A 19,405-nucleotide genomic window follows, 5' to 3' on the forward strand; every position below is an offset into this window, starting at 1 on the left:
CTGATCTTGTACTTTATTCGGTGTGAGACAGGGAGCCAGTGGAGATGTTGCAAAAGAGAAGTGATGTGCTCAGATCTTTTCTTTCTGAGGACGAGTCGGGCAGCAGAGTTTTGTGTGTGCTGAAGGGACTGAATAGATGAAGCAGGCAAACCAGACAATAGAGAGTTACAGTAGCCAAGGCGAGAGAGAATGAGAGAAACGACAAGTCTAGATGTTGCGTCAGTGGACAGATATTTCCGGACGGCACTGATGCGCCGCAGTTGACAGTAGCAGGACTGATATGTCTGACTGATAAATTTTTGCATGGACAGTGTATTGTTAAGGACAACACCGAGGTTCCTGACTGACGTGGAAAGAGGGATGGATGTACTGCCGCCAAGTTTGATTGCCAGGTGTCAATTGTGACTGAGTGGAAGACAGTTTTTGTTTAGTTCCTATGATCATCGCTTCAGTTTTGTCCGCGTTCAATTGTAACTTATTTCGAGTCATCCAGTTTTGAATGTCCAGGAAGCAGTTGGATATTTCTTGCAAGAGCGACAACAATTTTTCAGGGGTATCACTCTCAGTTCTGGAGTTGAGTGTCATCAGCATAAGAACTTGATGACTGATATTATGGCGGTTGATAATTTCAGCGAGAGGAGCAGTGTCGAGTGTGAAGAGCACTGGGCCTAAAACAGATCCCTGTGGGACTCAGTCCATGTTCGATTTTAACGGGTTCAGATTGGAAATGATCAACAATGACAGACTGGAATCGATCAGTGAGATAAGATTTGAATCAGTTTAGAACAGTGCCGTTGATACCAAATCAGTGTAAAATGAAGACGGGAAAGAAGGATTGAATGGTCTATCGTGTCAAAAGCATTGAAAGTCTTGGATACATTTTCTTCAATGTACCGTCTGATGATTATGAAGTATCGAAAAACGACGGACTGACATTATTTTGCAAAATGGACGGAAACTGACGGACTGAAGCCGCCGTTTGCCGGCGGAGACTGACCCAGGCTTCAGTTAACATCTGTGCGATGGCGCCCAAATGACTCTTCACAGAGTTAAAAGGAGGAGAATAAGAGAAGAATAAAGTCATAAAACTGTGTGTCTTTGTCAGTTGTGATGTGTTTGTCGTTTTCCCTCTTTTTTTTTTTTTTTTTTTTTTTTTTTATCTCAAAGAATGTCATAAAACTGAGAGCCTTATGATGTGTTTGTCGTTAACCCCCCCCCCCCCCCCCCCCCCCCACACACACACACACACCCTCATTATTTTTTTCTTTTCTCTCACTTTCCTTCAGCGGTTTTGCAGTTGTTTCAGAAATGTGTGTGTGCGCGTGTGTGTGTTTGTGTGTACAACTGAAGAACATGACTGCACCTCACTGAAAATGTTCATCTGGAGTGATCTTTCTTGGCGTTTTCTTCACATTTCCGGCGAAAGAGAAGGCAAAAGAAATGGCGTTCAGTGTGCCCAGTTGCTTTCTTTCTGTGCTCGGAGTTTCACATGCAAAATTTCCTGCATGACCTGTATGCAGTATATCAGAAGCTGTTCAGATGAAGATTGTTCAGTGGAGTTAGATATATTTTAATTGATAATTAATGCCTGACAATCGAAGAACGCTGTTGAGCTTAGTATTTGTAACTGGTACCGAGCCGAACAGAGTTTGCAGCGAATTGACGCTGTGTCAACTTTAAAACTCGTGCCACGAGGACAAACTTTCTATTATATTGGATCCTATAAAAATGGACGGAGGACAGTTTCCATCGTATGGGACGGGACTGACCCCACAGCCAGCTTCTGTGCAGGTTGGCTTTTTAATTTTTTTTTTTTCTGTTTGCCCACTTCGCATCTTTAAAGTTCAACATAATTTGTAAACAAAATATTGGCACTGTGTCTTCCATGGCTGAGTATTTTAATTGCCAATTCATTAATTGAAAAATAATAAGAGAAAATGAAAAATGATATGGGGCTACAGGCATCACCTTTACTTCTAATTTTATAATCAAGAGTAATGTCACATCTGATTCTAACTGTTTGTATTCGTGTTTCTTTTTATCACAACAGATTTCTCTGTGTGAAATTCGGGCTGCTCTCCCCAGGGAGAGCGCGTCGCTATACTACAGCGCCAACCATTTTTTCGTATTTTTTTCCTGCATGCAGTTTTATTTGTTTTTCCTATCGAAGTGGATTTTTCTTCAAAATTTTGCCAGGAACAACCCTTTTGTTGTGATGGGTTCTTTTACATGCGCTAAGTGCATGCTGCACACAGGACCTTGGTTTATCGTCTTATCTGAATGACTAGCACCCAGACCACCACTCAAGGTCTAGTGGCGGGGGAGAAAATATCAGCAGCTGAGCCGTGATTTGAACCAGCGCGCTTAGATTTTCTTGCTTCCTAGGCGAACGCGTTACCTCTAGGCCATCACTCCACTTGGCCATCACTCCACTAGAGCTACATTCTACATTATTATCATATGTACTCAGAATACACTTATAGAAGTTTAACAGTTTAACACATACTACTTTTATGTTTAACAAAATAGGCCAGATTATATATATATATATATATATATATATATATATATATAATATCTATATTATATATCTACATCTGTTTAATACATGTGTATGCAAACACAAAGATAAACACCTTTAGACATACATTACAAACACTCAGTGACATAGTGACACAGACACATACACACCACACACATGTGCGCACGCATTTCTTTTTCTTATTCCTCGTTCGCCTCCCATTAGATGAGCAGCCCGGTGTCCTCAATGAAGGCTGCCATCTGTCACAGCTCCTCCAGGGTGCCGTACAGCTTAGTTTCCACTGCTGTAGCTGTTGGCCAGTACTTCCTCCTGGATGCTGCATGTGTCATACAGTCTTGAAGGATGTGGTCGGTTGTCATTGGTCCCTCACCACAAGGGCACTCTCCACTCTGTCCAATGCCAAATTTTGTGTGCATGTGGTGGAGCAGGCGGTTGTGTCCAGTCCTCAGGCGGAAGATCTTGACCTGTTCCCGTCTTTCCAGCAAATGGTATCTGTCTTCTGGGTAATATTTTTGGGTGCTGGAGGCGCCACTTTATTCCTTGCTGTGCCTTGATGATTGTCTTGATTTCATCGTATGACACCAGTTTGTTGGCCTGCTCCTTCTGTGCACCGTCTTTTGCCAGAATGTCCGCTTTTTCGTTGCCTCTGATGCCACAGTGTGCTGGTGCCCATTGTATCACCACTTTCTCCACTCTGGCACTCATGACAACAAAGGCTGAAGTGAGATGGTTCTGTTCTTTGCAGCGAGAGTTCTTGAGGGCTTGGAGCATGGAGAGAGCGTCTGAGAACACCACCATCTGCCCTGTTGTTCTTGTGGAGTTCTGTGAGACTGTTGTGGCTGACTCACAGAGGGCTTCTCACTCAGCTCGGAAGTTGGTGGAGTATTTTCCTGTTGGGATTGCAGTTTCTTCATCTCCATCTTTGTATCGGAGGAAGATTCCAGCTCCACCATCCCTCGCACACACATTTTAATGCCTGTGTGTAAACACACAACACACATATGCACACACACACACACACACACACACACACACACACACACACACACTCTGACACACACACACACCAAATTGTGTGTAAGCACACAGACACACACATGTGTACACAAGCACATCAAACACATGATATAGAAACTTACTGATTTGGGAGTTGGGCATCAACAGCATCCTACATTACATAACATCTTTTCACTACAGTGATATTAGTTTATCAGATGTGTGTGTGTATGTGCTCATGTATACAGTCTATAGTATAATGAATGGATGATAAATACTAAAATAGTACTCTTATTAACTGAGTCTTATGGTGCATACACCACATATAATGGGCTCTAACTTTGTCAAAGTGCCTAAATTTATACAATACATACAATAGCGCATAATAACATACTTCTGCCCTGTATGAAAACAACACACATGTTATATCTATATATATGTGCCAAGACAATATTACAAATTGCAGATATATAAATGAACAATCACATAAACACACACACACACACACACACACACACACACACACACACACACACACACACACACATCAGAAACACAAAAAGATAAAGTTGTTTGTTTTTTTCCAGAGTCCTGGTTTGTTATCTCCTTCCTTGAGCTTTAATATTGGGTCGACTCCCAACCCAGTTCTGCCTCCTTCCAATGCCAGCCTGTACCCGTCCACCCCAGGAGGGCCCATGACGCCCCTCTCCCCGGCCACACCAGCCTCAGAGGGGTCAGGGATACGACCACAGCTACAGTATGTAGCTTTAGACTTCAAAGAATCCCACTCTTGTTGCCCATTTCACTTGTCTTTTTCAAACTTTAATTCTTCATGACATGAAATGTTGTACAATATGTTGACTATATTGCACTTAACCCATTGAACCTTGGGAAGTCTTCAGCCTCATCAGTCTTTCGTCAGTTCCATGCCATGGCGATGTACTCATAGAGAAAAATGCAGAAAATGTACATGTTCTGTTTTTCTTCTGCATTATCATTATGCATGGACACATCCAGAAATACTATAGAATTTGAGGTCAGTTCCTTTTCTTTGTGGCTTATGAATATGTAGGAATATGAAAACAGTTTAATTTTGATGCCAGAACAGTGCTTGGGTGTGTTAAGCCATGGATGGATGCAAGTTTCAGCTCGAGCAAAAACTTGTTATTGTATCAGAAATAAGATTTCTCCTTGACCTAGGAACTGCTACTATTACTATAGTACAAATATGATGACTGATATTAGTACTTTACTACTCACAAGGAAAAGGAAGAATCTTGAGAATTCTGACCCGCAAAATGTTTACCAAAGCTAAAGCCTGGGACTGACTGGAGATGGGATGGACTGTTTGTGAGAGGAAGGTGGGACAGATTACCCCGGTATGCACTTTGTGTAGAATTCTGATATTGTATGTTTTGAATCTGTTGTGATTTTGAAAGTAACTAAAATGCTGATCTCTGCAGCTTTGGTGATGATCAACATGAGACAGTGAAGTCTAATAAAAGAGGTGGACAGTTGAGTTTTCAGAAACATAGTGTGTAATAGTGTCCCATCACAGAGGTGGTGTGATGTGCTTTCAGAAAAATAACATAGTGTGTAAAGTCAACAGCTAATCAAAGCGGTTGTCTGTTGTGTATTCAGAAACATAGTGTGTAAAGTCAACCACTGATAACAGAGGTGGTCTGATGTTCTTTCACAAACAGTGTGTCTTATAAAATAGGTCTGTTCTTTCAGAAACAGTGTGTTTTATAAAATAGGTAGTCTGTTGTTCTTTCAGAAACAGAGTGTGTCTTATAAAAGAGGTGGTCTGTTGTCCTTTCAGAAACAGTGTGTCTTATAAAAGAGGTGGTCTGTTGTTGTGCTTTCAGAAACAGTGTGTCCTATAAAAGAGTTGGTCTGTTGTGCATCAGAAATAGTGTGTTTTATGAGAGAGGTGGTCTGTTGTGCTTCAGAAACATTGTTTCTTATAAGAGAGGTGGTCTGTTGTGCTTCAGAAACAGGGTGTCTTATAAAAGATGTGGTCTGTTGTGCTCCAGAAACAGTGTGTCTTATAAAAGAGGTGGTCTGTTGTGCTTCAGAAATAGTGTGTTTTATGAGAGAGGTGGTCTGTTGTGCTTCAGAAACAGTGTGTCTTATAAGAGAGGTGGTCTGTTGTGCTTCAGAAAGAGTGTGTCTTATAAAAAGAGGTGGTCTGTTGTGCTTCAGAAACATAGTGTGTACAGTCAACCTTGCCTGCAAACTGGACCTGAAGAAGATTGCTCTCCATGCCCGCAATGCGGAGTACAACCCCAAACGTTTTGCCGCTGTCATCATGCGCATTCGAGAACCACGCACTACTGCTCTTATTTTCAGCTCTGGGAAAATGGTGTGCACCGGAGCGAAAAGGTGAGAATATGGCACTTGTACTGTAGGCTGGCCTTTCTTGGCATACATGTGTGTTTACATTCATGAACCTATGTAATCTAGTCTAATTTGCTGTTATATGAAGGACATACTCTGCTTTCCAGTGGTATGAAAATTGTGGGGAGTTGGGGGGCTCTGTGTGTGTCGCTGCCCTCTGTGTATGTGTGTGTGTTGTTGTTTTTTTTGCTTGTGTGTGTATGTGTGTGTGTGTTGTTTATGATGTGAGGATGGTGATTGTTTCTTTGTGGTTGATTCTTTTTTCTTGATGATTGTTGCTTCTCTTTTGCAACATGTAATTCATGGAGCGCCGAAAGTGATTGGTCATTATTTGAATCTTCTTGATTATTTCCGTTCCTTTCTTTTTACATGTTATTTGTGAAGCTCTGTGAACCTCTCTGTGAGGGAACAATGCTATAGAGTGCTTCATCATCATTATTATTATTATAATAAATATTAATATTATTTTAAAAACTCTGTGTTTCAGTTGTCTGTGTGTGTATGATGGGGTCCAGGATGATCTTTTAACAAATCAATTTTCTCTGGAAATACTTTGTTGATACTAAATTTGGCTTGAAATAGTTAAAAATGGGGGGAAATCGGTTCTTTTCACACATTTTAATTTTATAACAATGGACTTTGGGAAGGGCACAAAAAATCATAAAACCAAAAATGTTTTCTTTTCATTGTCATGTTACTGGCAGTGTTACATTTTTATTTCTTACCAACGAATCTAGTATTTTATCTGGTATATTGACACAGAGATTAATACTAAGTAATAGCATTTATTTCTAGTTGAAATGTTAAGTTGCGCTTAGTATTGAAGTAATATTGATAGTTTATAGTAGTTAACTGCCAGAAGCAGCAAATTTCTTGTTTCAAAGAGGACAATTCCACTATGACCTTGATAAAGGAGTGGTGGCCTGGAGAGTCTAGAAAGTGACAGGTTCCAGGTTTTAATCCATCAGAAACCCATCTTTTAAAAAAAAATTCTGTATCTCTTCTTAAGGCATTATGTTGGTCTTGATGCTATGTTTTAGATTGACATTAATGATCATTAAGTGATCTGATGTGTATCTATAATAATTAATATAGACATATAAAGAGGTCTGATTTGTATAGACAGAGAAAGGGGTCTGATGTGTGTAGACACAGAAAGAGGTCTGATATGTATAGACATAGAAAGACATAGACTGATAGAAAGAGGTCTGATGTGTATCTCATAGAAAGATATAGAAACAGGTCTAGTGTATAGACATAGATAGGGGTATGTTGTGTATCACATTGAAAGACATAGAAAGGGGTATAGTGTGTATAGACAATGAAAGACATAGGGGTATGATGTGTATCACATAGATTGACATGGTAAGAGGTCTGATGTGTATTGACATAGAAAGACATAGAAAGAGGTCTGATGTGTATCACATAGAAAGACACAGAAAGAGGTCTGATGTGTATTGACATAGAAAGACATAGAAAGAGGTCTGATGTGTATTGACATAGAAAGACATAGAAAGAGGTCTGATGTGTATCACATAGAAAGACATAGAAAGAGGTCTGATGTGTATCACATAGAAAGAGGTCTGATGTGTATCACATAGAAAGACATAGAAGGATGTCTGATGTGCTGTTGACATTTAAACTAAATTAAAGACATAGGATTTAGAAAGAGGTGTCATGTGCTGTAGACATAGAAAAAAGTATCATGTGCTACAGCCATAGAGGTGGCATGTGCTATATTTGCCGTATTGGGAAGAACTTTGGACATGATTTGTTTTGGCAGAACAGTTGAGTGAGAAGAGAAGAATCCCTTTGATTGTGTGACCTGACAAAGGCACACACACAGAAGGAAAAGAGTGGACAGTATGACCTGACAAAGGCACACTCAGAGAAGGAAAAGAGTGGACAGTATGACCTGACAAAGGCACACTCAGAGAAGGAAAAGAGTGGACAGTATGACCTGACAAAGGCACACTAGAGAAGGAAAAGAGTGGACAGTATGACCTGACAAAGGCACACTCAGAGAAGGAAAAGAGTGGACAGTATGACCTGACAAAGGCACACTCAGAGAAGGAAAAGAGTGGACAGTATGACCTGACAAAGGCACACTCAGAGAAGGAAAAGAGTGGACAGTATGACCTGACAAAGGCACACTCTAGAAGGAAAAGAGTGGACAGTATGACCTGACAAAGGCACACTCAGAGAAGGAAAAGAGTGGACAGTATGACCTGACAAAGGCACACACACTGAAGGAAAAGAGTGGACAGTATGACCTGACAAAGGCACACTCAGAGAAGGAAAAGAGTGGACAGTATGACCTGACAAAGGCACACTCAGAGAAGGAAAAGAGTGGACAGTATGACCTGACAAAGGCACACACACTGAAGGAAAAGAGTGGACAGTATGACCTGACAAAGGCACACACACTGAAGGAAAGGAGTGGACAGTATGACCTGACAAAGGCACACTCAGAGAAGGAAAAGAGTGGACAGTATGACCTGACAAAGGCACACTCAGAGAAGGAAAAGAGTGGACAGTATGACCTGACAAAGGCACACTCAGAGAAGGAAAAGAGTGGACAGTATGACCTGACAAAGGCACACTCAGAGAAGGAAAAGAGTGGACAGTATGACCTGACAAAGGTACACTCACTGAAGGAAAGGAGTGGACAGTATGACCTGACAAAGGCACACACACTGAAGGAAAAGAGTGGACAGTATGACCTGACAAAGGCACACACACAGAAGGAAAAGAGTGGACAGTATGACCTGACAAAGGTACACTCACAGAAGGAAAAGAGTGGACAGTATGACCTGACAAAGGCACACTCAGAGAAGGAAAAGAGTGGACAGTATGACCTGACAAAGGCACACTCAGAGAAGGAAAAGAGTGGACAGTATGACCTGACAAAGGCACACTCAGAGAAGGAAAAGAGTGGACAGTATGACCTGACAAAGGCACACTCAGAGAAGGAAAAGAGTGGACAGTATGACCTGACAAAGGCACACACAGAGAAGGAAAAGAGTGGACAGTATGACCTGACAAAGGCACACACAGAGAAGGAAAAGAGTGGACAGTATGACCTGACAAAGGCACACTCAGAGAAGGAAAATAGTGGACAGTATGACCTGACAAAGGCACACTCAGAGAAGGAAAAGAGTGGACAGTATGACCTGACAAAGGCACACACACTGAAGGAAAAGAGTGGACAGTATGACCTGACAAAGGCACACTCAGAGAAGGAAAAGAGTGGACAGTATGACCTGACAAAGGTACACTCACTGAAGGAAAAGAGTGGACAGTATGACCTGACAAAGGTACACTCACTGAAGGAAAAGAGTGGACAGTATGACCTGACAAAGGTACACACACTGAAGGAAAAGAGTGGACAGTATGACCTGACAAAGGTACACTCACTGAAGGAAAAGAGTGGACAGTATGACCTGACAAAGGTACACTCACTGAAGGAAAAGAGTGGACAGTATGACCTGACAAAGGCACACTCAGAGAAGGAAAAGAGTGGACAGTATGACCTGACAAAGGCACACTCAGAGAAGGAAAAGAGTGGACAGTATGACCTGACAAAGGCACACTCAGAGAAGGAAAGGAGTGGACAGTATGACCTGACAAAGGCACACACACTGAAGGAAAAGAGTGGACAGTATGACCTGACAAAGGCACACTCAGAGAAGGAAAAGAGTGGACAGTATGACCTGACAAAGGCACACACACTGAAGGAAAAGAGTGGACAGTATGACCTGACAAAGGCACACTCAGAGAAGGAAAAGAGTGGACAGTATGACCTGACAAAGGTACACTCAGAGAAGGAAAAGAGTGGACAGTATGACCTGACAAAGGCGCACACAGAGAAGGAAAAGAGTGGACAGTATGACCTGACAAAGGCACACACACTGAAGGAAAAGAGTGGACAGTATGACCTGACAAAGGCACACACACTGAAGGAAAAGAGTGGACAGTATGACCTGACAAAGGCACACACACAGAGAAGGAAAAGAGTGGACAGTATGACCTGACAAAGGCACACTCAGAGAAGGAAAAGAGTGGACAGTATGACCTGACAAAGGCACACTCAGAGAAGGAAAAGAGTGGACAGTATGACCTGACAAAGGCACACACAGAGAAGGAAAAGAGTGGACAGTATGACCTGAGAAAGGCACACACACTGAAGGAAAAGAGTGGACAGTATGACCTGACAAAGGCACACACAGAGAAGGAAAAGAGTGGACAGTATGACCTGACAAAGGCACACACACTGAAGGAAAAGAGTGAACCATTATCTTTTTTGAAAATCTAGAAGTCTCATGATAGAGGCGAGATGGCTGAATTTCTCATTTCCGTTTCCCATAGATGCGATCGTTTTGGCAATTTTTAGCTATCTCTAACGTAAAGTCTTTCTCGTCTGTGAAAATAATCCATTTCACATCAGTGGCCGAGTAGCAGTCATTCAAGTTACGGCAGCGAGTTTTTCTTTTCCCTCTGACATTTTGGTCCCTCCATGATGGCCGTATCCCCTTGAAGGGCTTCAGCTCCAGTTCTTTCGATATTCTTTGCACAGAAGACTTGGTCACTTGTGAATCGCTTGCAACTTCTCCAAGAGATTTGTGGGTCCCTGGGTTCTCATCCTGGGATTGAATCAGTTCCTCAACACAGTCCTTGTTCTCCTCCGAACATACAGTCTTGGGTCTCCCGCTGCCAATTTTACATGCTACTGACCCTGTAGTGCGTATTTTAGCGATAAGTGTATTTTCAGTGACATGTCTCCACCCCTTGCATGGAAATTCCTTTACGATCCTTCTTCCACCCCAGCCTTTCTCCTTGAAACAGTTTTCAATGGCAACCTTATCACTTTCACTCAAAGGCATGGTTGATCCTTCCAAACTGAAACTTTGGACAGAACTGATTTTGGATACAGACGACAATAAAAAATCAATTTTTAGACTGACACTGATTGACAGATGTCAACACCTGGCAGCTGGTATGAACATGATGGTCACATTGCACAGCTCTGATTTTGGATTTTTTGACATGCTGTTTTGAACTTGACAATACTCACATAATTTGCATCAGAACTTTTAGATAGTTTGCAGACTTGTTGATGATACCCGAAGGTTACTGTGTGAAAAGTTTCAATGAATTCGGTTTCCCTACCACTGAGAAAATATTTGTCAATAAGCGGTTCACTTTTTGGGGAACAACCGATAAGAATGATACATACTTGTCTCAGGAACAACATATGTTTCTTTATTTTTCATTCTGTATTATCTTTTTAAAATAGTTCTGTCATATTGTTAACCTTTCTGGTGGTTACCTTCGTTCTGTTATTATTGAATTGTTTTTATTTAATTCATTTATTTTGACTTTTCAGTGAGGAAATGGCCAAACTTGCAGCCAGGAAGTATGCCAGAATAGTCCAGAAGCTGGGATTTACAGTGAGTTGGTGTTCAGTTTGTGTATGCTTTGGCTTAGGATTTGCAGTGATTTGGTGTACAGTTTGTGCATGCTTTGGCTTAGGATTGACAGTGATTTGGTGTACAGTTTGTGCATGCTTTGGCTTAGGATTGACAGTGAGTTGGTGTACAGTTTGTGCATGCTTTGGTTTTTGTTATTAACAGTGAGTTAGTATACAGTTTGTGCATGCTTTGGCTTTTGTTATTAACAGTGATTTGGTGTACAGTTTGTGCTTGCTTTGGTTTAGGATTGACAGTGATTTGGTGTACAGTTTGTACATGCTTTGGCTTTTGTTATTAACAGTGAGTTGGTGTACAGTTTGTGCTTGCTTTGGTTTAGGATTGACAGTGATTTGGTGTACAGTTTGTGTATGCTGTGGCTTAGGATTTACAGTGAGTTGGTGTACAGTTTGTGTATGCTTTGGCTTTTGTTATTAACAGTGAGTTGGTGTACAGTTTGTGCATGCCTTGGCTTAGGATTGACAATGAGTTGGTATACAGTTTGTGCATGCTTTGGCTTAGGATTTACAGTGAGTTGGTGTACAGTTTGTGCATGCTTTGGTTTAGGATTAACAGTGATTTGGTGTCCATTTTGTGCATGCTTTGGCTTAGGACTGACAGTGAGTTGGTGTACAGTTTGTGCATGCTTTGGTTTAGGATCGACAGTGAGTTGGTATACAGTTTGTGCATGCTTTGGCTTAGGATTGACAGTGATTTGGTGTACAGTTTGTGCATGTTTTGGTTTAGGATTGACAGTGATTTGGTGTACAGTTTGTGCATGCCTTGGCTTAGGATTGACAATGAGTTGGTATACAGTTTGTGCATGCTTTGGCTTAGGATTTACAGTGAGTTGGTGTACAGTTTGTACATGCTTTGGTTTAGGATTGATAGTGAGTTGGTATACAGTTTGTGCATGCTTTGGCTTAGGATGTGTGTTGGGGTGAAGTCTGGACTACCTGTCTAAATTGAAGCAATGAAGAAAGGTTTAACTTCCCCTGATTTATATATTATATATATCTGCACATGTACAATACTGGAAACACCCAGCACAATAATGGGGCCCTCAGCTTCAGCTTTAGTTACTTCTTTTGCATGTGTTTGTCATTTCAGTGATTTTGGCAGCATATTTGGTCATAAAATAACTTGTCTCTCATCACCTATTATGTTTGCCTCATTTTTGAAACAGTTTAATTTGTCTGTGATTGTGGTGCCAAAAAGTGGGACATTGCTTGGGTTGTAACTTTTACAACAACCTAACTTTATCAGAGCAAGTGATACAATCATGAAATAAGTGAATTTTGTTGGTAAATAAAACAGTAATCCTGCTGACAGCAAGTTATAGGGCCAAAGGAATGATTCAGCACTTGTAGCTTTTAGAGGCGTTTGATTGGCTAAGAGCGGACAGGGAAAGACGGGTCGTCTTTTCACTGTTAGCCGTGCGAAATTTGGCCAAGCAGAGCAAACTGATTTTTCACCTTCATGTCCCAAAAGTGTTTCCATTATTGTACATGTGCATATATATTGGTGTGGTCTTTGGGAGATCCTTCTAAAGTTCGGCTGCCCAGAGAGCCTAATCCAGCTGATTGCGTTATTCCATGATGGCATGCAGGCGAGAGTACAGGAAAATACTGACATGTTGGATCCGTTCCCTGTGGTAAATGGAGTGAAGCGGGGCTGCATCCTGGCACCCACAGTGTTCTCCATTCTCTTCTCTGCCATGCTGATTGACGCCTTCCAAGACCGTGACTGGGGCATCTACATTCAGTTCCACACAGATGGCAAGCTTTTCATCTAGTGGCGACTCCATGCCAGGTCCAGGGTGTTTGAGGCACTGTTGAGAGAGTTCTTCTTCGCTGATGACTGCTTGCTTGCTGCACACACCCATGAAGACATGCAGTTCATTATGGACAGGTTCTCAACCTCCTGCAGACACATTGGACTTACCATCAGCCTCAACAAGACCGAGTCCATGTACCAACCAGCTAGCTCACAGAATGCCAGAGCCTCCCTCCCACCTGCAATCAAGATCGATGACACAGAGATCAAGTCAGTCGACAAGTTTTGCTACCTGGGCAGCACCCTATGCAGCAATGGAGCCCTTGATGCAGAAGTGACGCTGCACATCGCCAAGGCCAGCTCCGCCTTTGGCAGACTCAACAATAGGCTGTGGAACAACAAAGGCATCAGGCTCAGCACCAAAATCAAAACCTACAGAGCTGTTGTGCTGACCACCTTGTTGTACTGTTGTGAAACCTGGACAACGTATCGCCGTCACATTCAACAACTTTAGCAGTTTCACCAGAGATGCCTACGAAAGATCCTCGGCATAAAGCGGCAAGACAGAGTCTCCAACCTCCAGGTCCTAGAGAGGAGTGTCCTACCCAGCATCAAAAGCCTGCTGATCCAGTGCCAGCTACGCTGGACAGGACACATTGTCCGCATGACAGGCAGCAGGATCCCAAAGATGCTTTTATATGGCCAGCTGAAGGAAGGCCACCATGAACTTGGAAGTCCCTGCAAGCGCTTCAAGGACACATTGAAGACAAACCTCAAAGCCTGTGTGACCCTGGACTGCTGTCGCTGGAGGATGCTGTGCTCTGGTGGCATAAAGACGTTTGAAAACAAGAGAATGCTGGCCATTAAGGAGGAGCGTGAGCGAAGGAAGCAGGGCTCAACTTCTGGAGACGTTTTCCCTTGCAACACCTGTGGGAAGTGCTGCACATCCAGAATCGGCCTCTTCTCCCATATGAGGACACACACCGACAGATAAGCCTGCCTGCCTACTCATCTGTCGGTCCGACGGGAGACTCCAGCACTGTGCTGGATAGTGATGGTGGTGATGTACTGTGATGGAGGTGATGTACTGTGCTGGATGTCAACACAGAGTGATGGAGTGATGTACTGTGCTGGATGTCAGCACACCCAGTTGTATCAATTTACTTGTCAGGTCTGAAATTATTGATGGCGTGTGTTTTTCCCGGCTGGCACAACAGACAGGTGATCTGTTTAACATCCATGTGTTTGACTTTCCTGTTGATCTGTTTAACATCCATGTGTTTGACTTTCCTGGTTACCTGTTTAACATCCATGTGTTTGACTTTCCTGGTTACCTGTTTAACATCCATGTGTTTGACTTTCCTGGTTACCTGTTCAACATCCATGTGTTTGACTTTCCTGGTTACCTGTTCAACATCCATGTGTTTGACTTTCCTGTTGATCCGTTCAACATCCATGTGTTTGACTTTCCTGGTTACCTGTTTAACATCCATGTGTTTGACTTTCCTGGTTACCTGTTTAACATCCATGTGTTTGACTTTCCTGGTTACCTGTTTAACATCCATGTGTTTGACTTTCCTGTTGATCTGTTCAACATCCATGTGTTTGACTTTCCTGGTTACCTGTTTAACATCCATGTGTTTGACTTTCATGGTTACCTGTTTAACATCCATGTGTTTGACTTTCCTGTTGATCCGTTCAACATCCATGTGTTTGACTTTCATGGTTACCTGTTTAACATCCATGTGTTTGACTTTCCTGTTGATCCGTTCAACATCCATGTGTTTGACTTTCCTGGTTACCTGTTCAACATCCATGTGTTTGACTTTCCTGTTGATCCGTTCAACATCCATGTGTTTGACTTTCATGGTTACCTGTTTAACATCCATGTGTTTGACTTTCCTGTTGATCCGTTTAACATCCATGTGTTTGACTTTCCTGGTTACCTGTTCAACATCCATGTGTTTGACTTTCCTGGTTACCTGTTAACATCCATGTGTTTGACTTTCCTGGTTGCCTGTTCAACATCCATGTGTTTGACTTTCCTGGTTACCTGTTCAACATCCATGTGTTTGACTTTCCTGGTTACCTGTTCAACATCCATGTGTTTGACTTTCCTGTTGATCCGTTCAACATCCATGTGTTTGACTTTCCTGGTTACCTGTTTAACATCCATGTGTTTGACTTTCATGGTTACCTGTTTAACATCCATGTGTTTGACGTTCCTGTTGATCCGTTCAACATCCATGTGTTTGACTTTCCTGTTGATCCGTTCAACATCCATGTGTTTGACTTTCATGGTTACCTGTTTAACATTCTGTTGTGTTGTTGATTTTCCAGGCCCGGTTTTTAGACTTCAAGATCCAGAACATGGTGGGCAGCTGTGACGTCAAGTTCCCCATCCGACTGGAGAGTCTCGTGCTGACCCACGGACAGTTCTCAAGGTGGGTGATGACTTCAGGTAACAGGGGGTTCAGTTCTGCAGGTGGATGATAATGATGATGACTTCAGGTAACATGGGTTCCAGTTCTCCAGGTGGGTGATGATGATGATGATAATGATGACTTCAGGTAACAGGGTGTTCAGTTCTGCAGGTGGATGATAATGATGATGACTTCAGGCAACATGGGTTCCAGTTCTTCAGGTGGGTGATGATAATCAGGCATGAGATTTTTCCAAATATAGTCGGATATCCAACCGAAAATTGGCTCCTGAGGCCGTTTTTGAGATTTGCGTAAATTCGTTGAGAAAATTGGGGGGTTTAGGGTGGGGGTGAGGTTTTTTTCCGACCGACGAATGTTGCACAAACGTTGTCCGACCAATTGACAAGACAGACCCGCAGAGTTTGCTAAAATGCCCCATGTTTGGATAAGCAAACCAATTGAGAATAAGTGTTCCGTTGCTTCTCTGTCATCATTCAGCTTATCTGTATTCGGTCGGGATTACAAAACTTTCGCTCGTGGGCTTCACGACTTGCAAAGATAACAGTTTCGTCTTTCGTCTTCAGTCATTGACAAAATGAGAAAACTCACAAAGGATAAAAAGATTTTTGCAGCAGAGATCGATTAAGGAGTGAAAAATTAATGGAACTAGGCCTGGCAAGATGAGATCATGAAAACAGAAATGAAGAACAAAAAAACGAAAAAACAAAAACAAAAACAAAACTTTACGGGTAGGAGACGCCATTCACAAAATTGAGGCCGCAGGCAAGGCCAAGTACGATTAGTGTCAGATTGTATGGGTGCAACTCTTCAGTCTATGCACAGAAATCTGTTTTCAGATTTACATTAAAAACGGAGCGTCCATTTTCTAGAAGAAGAAAAAAAAGGAAAAGTGGATGGGCCGTTCTATATCGTTTGATCTGTCAAAAATGAAAACAGAATCCTCTTTCGAAAGCGTCGTTTATTGACCCCTCCAGAAGCGATCCAGTGACTTGTCAGAGCACCAAAATCGAAGTCAGAAAGTTTCCCAACAGTCCATTGAAGTTGTCATAATGCCGATAACGAAAGGCGATCCCTACATGGCATGCATTGATATCACTGTGAAAAGCACTGGCACGCACGCGCACACATGCACACTCATGCAGTCGATCACACACGACACACACACGTACAGACATGCGAGCGCGCTCATGCACACGCACACAAATGTGTGCGCATGCACAGAAACAGGTAAACGTCGGTGCACCGGATCTCCATCCCTGTCAGGACAGTGGGTACATCGCTTGACCCCTGGTTGGCCCCTGCCTTACAGACCTTGCAGGCCTGTTTCGAATGTACAGACTGGAATGTTTTTAAAGACTGTGCCAGGGACTTAAATGAATATACTGACACAGTGTGTGATAATATTTCATTCTGTGAAAGTGTGTGCATTCCATCAAAAAATATCAAAATATTTTCAAACAACAAAATTTGGTGTAACGGGGCTGTTAGGCAAAAACTAAAGGAAAAAGAGAGAGCTTTTCATGAAACTGATGATTGAATAGTCCACAATAAGGCAAAAAGAAGTGTTGAAAAATGCATTAAGAAGGCAGAGTTTTTATATCAGAAAAAAAATGTCATTGAAGACGAGCAAGTAGAGGTCATCAGCGACTTTAAATTTCTCGGACTGATCATTTCCAATGATTTGGAATGGGAGAAAAATACGGAAAAAATTGTTAAGAAAGCACAACAGCGCCTGTACTTTTTTCGGTGCCTCAAAAAGTTCGGAATTAAAAAAGAAATCATGGTTGATTTCTACCGAGCAGTCATTGAAAGAGTGCTAACCTTTGCTATTACTGTTTGGTACGGAAACATTTCCAAGGCAGAAGTTACAGCCCTTAACAGAATCGTAAAAACTGCCACCAAGATTACCAGGGCTGATCTACTTTCTCTAGAAGACATATAAGCGGCTACTCAGAAAAGCAAAATCAGTCAGCCAGGATGAATCACATCCAGCTTTTGGGATTTTCGAGATGCTCTCCTCTGGTCGACGGTACAGAAATATAAGGACGAAAACCAATCGCTTTGCCAATAGCTTTTTCCTCAAAGCAGTCAATGCCCTGTCTCTCGAACAAATCCAGTATGATAAATAGAATTGTACAACCAACAACCATCTACTTGAATATCTAGTCATCAGCCCTATCCACATGTAATTTGCAGCTTCTGTTCAAACGTGTGTGTGCGTGCATGCGTGTGTGTGTGTGTGAGTGCAGTGCGTGCATGCATGAGTATGCACAAGTTTTTATATTGATATGCACTTGTATATATCTTATTTCTACTGTATCTGTGTTTGTTTATGATTTTCGATTTATGTTCGTATCTTGTTATGTACTATCCCCCCCAGTATTCCTTGTGACCCCGGTACACTTGGTAATAAAGATATATTCTATTCTAAATGTCCATTGTTATTGTTATTATTGTTTTTTTGTTGCCCTCAGCTAAGAACAGTGTTTAAAGTATATGATTGCTTTGTTATTGCCCTCAGCTATGAGCAGTGTTTATGGTAGGTTCACACTAGGCTGTAACCACGATCTAACCAAATGGTTACATTGAGGGATGTAACTACCATGAGACAAACTCTAGATTTTTCATACAGCATGTGTGAACGGAAAGCGTCTAACCACTGTCTAACTATTAGGCTCCGCCCCTTTTCCCGCGCGTTTTTTGACTGAGAGCAGCAGTTTTCGCTGGCTGGCATGGTTTTGTTTTGCGCTGAAGTTAGACTGGTGGCATCTAACTACCGTTGTAACTCCGTTCTAACTTGAACAAGTTACAAGCCAAGTTACAGGGGTGCTGTGGCTGAGGCGTCATGTACAGATTGGGGTATACTTTTGTTTTCTGTGGTTCCCGTGGGTTTCCATGAGGTGGGGGGTCTTGAGGTTGTGCATCTCCACCAGCCTGCTGTGACCTGCTGCAACCTGTTGGAACTCACTCATCCTGCTCACGTGCAGCCAGGGACAGGTCGGAAGCAGCAACATCAGAGTCAGAAGACGACATGTCGAAAAATCAGTCTCGTGTGTCGTGGATTCGTATAGACGCAGCAAGAAGAACGAAAAAAATGAGTCAGCCAGCTTAAATACATTCACACTGTAACTGATCAAGTTACAACACGCGTCGATGTAACTCACTGTAACTGACCCCAACCATGCAAAGAAGGTTGCAATCACTTGCAGTCGGTTAGATGTGTCGGGCCAGACAATTTGCATACCGCACGCAGCGTGCGTGCAAGGCATGCTATTTTGTTTTGACGTCGGAGTTTTTTTCAAACTCGGCTCCGCCTCTATTTTCTGCTCTAACTCACTGGAACCGACGGGGACTAGTGTGAATGCCTTTGTAACCGTTTATAACTTGATCGGGCGATGTAACCTCGAAAAATTTTTATCTCCCGAGTCATATTTTTGGGGGCCATCTAACCACCTATCTAACCAAAAATCGGGTCTTCCCGAAAAATCGTCTAACCGATGGGAACCCACTGCAACCAAAAATTCGTGGTTCCAGTGAGTTAGAGAGCGATGTAACCATTTGGTTAGATCGTGGTTACAGCCTAGTGTGAACGTAGCATTAAAGTGTATGATTGCTTTGTTGTTGCCCTCAGCTATGAACAGTGTTTAAAGTGTATGATTGCTTTGTTGTTGCCCTCAGCTATGAACAGTGTTTAAAGTGTATGATTGCTTTGTTGTTGCCCTCAGCTATGAACAGTGTTTAAAGTGTATGATTGCTTAATGGTTGCCCTCAGCTATGAA

At 42.3% G+C, this 19,405-nt stretch overlaps 1 protein-coding gene across 2 annotated transcripts in view; it reads left to right on the forward strand.

The window, feature by feature from the left end:
* Positions 1-1,438: 1,438 nt before the first annotated feature.
* Positions 1,439-19,405, forward strand: part of LOC143296477 (uncharacterized) — a 30,003-nt gene continuing 12,036 nt past the window's right edge. For both annotated transcript variants that reach the window (XR_013057146.1, XM_076608432.1), the window contains exons 1-5: positions 1,439-1,791; positions 4,126-4,295; positions 5,744-5,923; positions 11,325-11,388; positions 15,523-15,626. Coding sequence is in view for 1 of the 2 variants with exons in the window: in XM_076608432.1 (XP_076464547.1) it covers positions 1,729-1,791; positions 4,126-4,295; positions 5,744-5,923; positions 11,325-11,388; positions 15,523-15,626 (581 nt within the window). In the remaining variant the exon portion in view is untranslated. The remainder of the gene's footprint in view (positions 1,792-4,125; positions 4,296-5,743; positions 5,924-11,324; positions 11,389-15,522; positions 15,627-19,405) is intronic.

Source organism: Babylonia areolata, chromosome 21 (genome assembly GCF_041734735.1).
Source record: "Babylonia areolata isolate BAREFJ2019XMU chromosome 21, ASM4173473v1, whole genome shotgun sequence".
Classification (NCBI taxonomy): Eukaryota; Metazoa; Mollusca; class Gastropoda; order Neogastropoda; family Buccinidae; genus Babylonia; species Babylonia areolata.